At 40.4% G+C, this 3,665-nt stretch overlaps 1 protein-coding gene across 1 annotated transcript in view; it reads left to right on the top strand.

Annotated features, from left to right (window-relative positions):
* The window catches only part of Nfatc3 (nuclear factor of activated T cells 3), a 156,771-nt gene that overhangs the window by 105,188 nt on the left and 47,918 nt on the right, over positions 1 to 3,665 (top strand). Inside the window, exon 9 of the mRNA XM_012513521.2 lies at positions 2,615 to 3,616. Within this exon, the coding sequence (XP_012368975.1) occupies positions 2,615 to 3,616 (1,002 nt within the window). The remainder of the gene's footprint in view (positions 1 to 2,614; positions 3,617 to 3,665) is intronic.

Genomic DNA, 3,665 nt, shown 5'->3' with positions numbered 1-3,665 from the left:
CTAGGCAACTGGGCTATGACAGGAAGTCCCACCTCCGGGGCATAGCAGGAGACTTATGGGAAATAGTCGGGGTAAGAACTAGGAACCTAGCTCAGCAGAGGTAGGGGAGGAGGAAGTCAGCGTCACTAATGACATTGATGCACCAAGAGAATTTTATAGGTCAGAGGCACTCAGGAGACCATTAAGGGCTATATGGCACGGAGTCATAATGTGGCAGATTCACAGGATTTAGAAAAAGACTCACTTGCAGTAGTATTGGAGGCCTGGGGCTGGTGAGATGGCTCAGTGGTCTAAAGCACTTACTTAGAACAAGCTTAGAAAAGCACAGGGACCACGATTCAATCCCCCAGCACCACATGCCAGCCAGCCCCGCCTTCTGGTGGGCTGAGCTGGCCATACACACACATAAAAAAAAAGTATAGGAGTCATGGAGTTATTGTGCCTCCCACACTCTGGTCCAGTCTTGCTGAATTATAAGAAATCGTCATGTAGTTTGGCTCTTAAACCCTGTTCAGATAGACTGTTCATAGATATTTTTTCTCATTTTGTGGGTTGTCTTACCATCCTATTATACCTCTGATGTTCTAGTTCTTAATCTTTATGAAATTTCTTTTTTCTTGCCTTTGCTTTTGGTATCATAATTAAGGTATCATTGCCAAGTCAAGGTCATAAATACTTGTTTTATGTTTTCTTCTAAGGGTTTTATAGCTCAGCCTTTAAACTTAGGTCTTTGATCCATTTTAAGTTAATCTTTATGTATAAAGTGAGAATCTAGGGCCGGGGAGATGGCTCAGTAGAATAAGCGCTTCCCTAGCAAGTGCAAGGGCCTGAGTTCAATCCCCGGTTCCGCAAAAAAAAAAAAAAAAGTGAGAATCTAACCTTATTCTTTTACATGGTAGATACCCAGTTTTTCTAACACCATTGGTTGAATAGTCTTGAAGATCATTGACATTGTAAGAGTTTTTGACCATTTAAGAATTTATTCTGGGGCTGGTGAGATGGCTCAGTGGTCTAAAGCACCTACTTAGGACAAGCTTAGCAAAGCACAGGGATCCGTGGTATAAGAATTTTTTTTAAAAAAAGAATTTATTCTGGGGGGCTAGGGAGATAGCTCAGTAGAATAAGTGCTTGCCTGGCAAGCACAAGGGCCTGAGTTCAATCCCCAGTGCCACCAAAAAAAAAAAAACACACACACACACACACACACACACCCTAGATGCTAAAAACCAAAAAAAAAAAAAAAAAAAATTCTGAGGGCTGGAAAATAGTAGTAGAATATTTGCCTTGTATGCATAACTGAGTTCATTTCCCAATACTTGAGCGAGAGTACTACTGGATTCATTTTGTTTCACTAATCTATACATCTATCTTTAGGCCAGTGCCATGTAGTTTTGAATACTGTAGTTTTATAGTAACTTTTTAAATTGGCAAGTGTGAGTCTTCCAACTTTCTCTTTCTCAAGATTTTTTTGGCTACTTGGGATCCCTTGAAAGTCTGCATGAATTTAGCATTTTTTTTTTTTTTTTCAGTTTCTGCAAAAAAAGGTCACTAATGAGGATTGCATTGATATCCTGGTGCTCTTTGGCTAGCTAGTGTACTATGTTAACATTAATGCAAAAATAGGCAATAAATAAGTCTTGGGGCCAGGGAGGTGGCTCAGTAGAATAAGCACTTGCCTGGCAAGCACAAGGGACTGAGTTCAATCCCTGGTTCTGCCAAAAAAAAAGTCTTAAATCTCTAAACTTGGAAAATCTTTCATTTCATTAAGATCTTTAATCTATGTTTTTTTCTTTCTTTCTTTCTTTCTTTCTTTCTTTCTTTCTTTCTTTCTTTTTCTTTCCTTCCTTCCTTCCTTCCTTCCTTCTTCCTTTCCTTTTTTTTCCCTTTCCTTTCCTTTCCTTCCTTTCTTGTACTGGGCATCAAATTCAGGATCTTGTACTTGTTAGGCAGGTGGCTTATACTACTGAGAAAATATCCCCATCCTGAGATCTTTAATTTCTTCTGACCAGTGTTTTGCAGGTTTTGTGTTTTGTTTTCTTTTCTCTGTAGTACTGCTTTCCTTAAGTTATTCTTAAATATTTTATGGACTAATAGATTTATCCAAAGTAAGTCTTCTACATCTTTGACACAAAGATAGAATGTGTATTACTTTGAGCTTCCTAGAAGTTCCCTCCACATCATTAATGTTTTTCCTCTTGCTTCTGGACATCCCGGGCTCTGAATGAGAACAGTACTACTATTGTCTGCTATTGCCCTGTACAGTAAGTGCACAGCAGTACAACTGTGACAATGTCCAGCAGATACATGCGCTGGATATTTGCATCTACAAATGTTTGTTTGCATCTGCAAGTGTTCGTAACATGAGGTCTGTTCATATCTGGGAAAGTTTGCAACTCAAATGTTCATAAATCAAGGACTTATTGTACTGGGATCACAGATGTACACCACCATGCCCAATGTACACACACACTATTTTACATGATTTGCTTTCCCTGAAACCATCAAAGTTTGCCATCGCTGGCTTGACCATATGCTTCAGGTGTGTAGCCTACAGTGAAGACCTTTCATTATTTTATATATTGTTTAACATTTGTTTTAATCATTTTATTTTCAGTTTTGATGAAGCAAGAACACAGAGAAGAAATTGATTTGTCTTCAGTTCCACCTTTACCTGTGCCTCATTCTGCCCAGACTCAGAGGTCTTCCTCAGATCCAGGGCACCCACATGACAATGTCCTGTCAGCACAGAGAAGCTTGATTTGTCCTGTCCAGCAACCATATGCATCCTTGGTAACCTCATCTCATTTACCACAGTTGCAGTGTAGGGATGAGGGTACTGGTAAAGAACAACATATAACACCTTCAGTAGTACACCAGCCTTTTCAAGTTACACCAACCTCTCCGGTGGGGTCTTCCTATCAGCCTATGCAAAGTAATGTGTATAATGGACCAACTTGTCTTCCTGTTAATGCTGCCTCTAGTCAAGAATTTGATCCAGTTTTGTTTCAGCAGGATACAGCTTTTCCTAGTTTAGTAAATCTTGGTTGTCAACCACTGTCATCTGTTCCATTTCATTCTTCAAATTCAGGCTCAGCAGGACATCTCTTAGCACATACACCTCATTCTGTGCAAACCTCACCTAATCTGCAATTAATGGGATACCGTTGTTCAAACACAGGACAGAGATCTCTTTCTTCTCCAGTGGCCGACCAGGTCGGAGGTCAGCTTTCCCCTCAGTTGCAACTTATTACTTATGGTCCTTCACATTCAGGATCTGCTGCAACAGTTTCCCCAACAGCTCCTCATCCCCTGGCTAGTTCTCCACTTTCTGGGCCACCATCCCCTCAACTACAGTCCATGCCTTACCAATCTCCTAGCTCAGGAACTGCTTCATCGCCATCTCTAGCCACCAGAATGCATTCTGGACAGCGCTTGACTCAAGCACAAAGTACAGACCAAGGAGGTCTTTCTGCACCTTCGTCCTTAATATGTCACAGTTTGTGTGATCCAGCATCATTTTCCCCTGACGGGACAACTGTGAGCATTAAACCTGAACCTGAAGATCGAGAACCCAACTTTGCAACCATTGGTCTACAGGACATCACTTTAGACGATGGTAAGTTCATCTATATATTCTTTTTTTTTTTTAATTTTTATTTATATTT

The sequence above is a fragment of the Octodon degus genome, unplaced genomic scaffold (genome assembly GCF_000260255.1).
Source record: "Octodon degus isolate 3935 unplaced genomic scaffold, OctDeg1.0 scaffold00011, whole genome shotgun sequence".
Classification (NCBI taxonomy): domain Eukaryota; kingdom Metazoa; phylum Chordata; class Mammalia; order Rodentia; family Octodontidae; genus Octodon; species Octodon degus.
The sequence above is the reverse complement of the archived record's forward strand: the minus strand, read 5'-3'. Positions and strand labels throughout refer to the sequence as shown.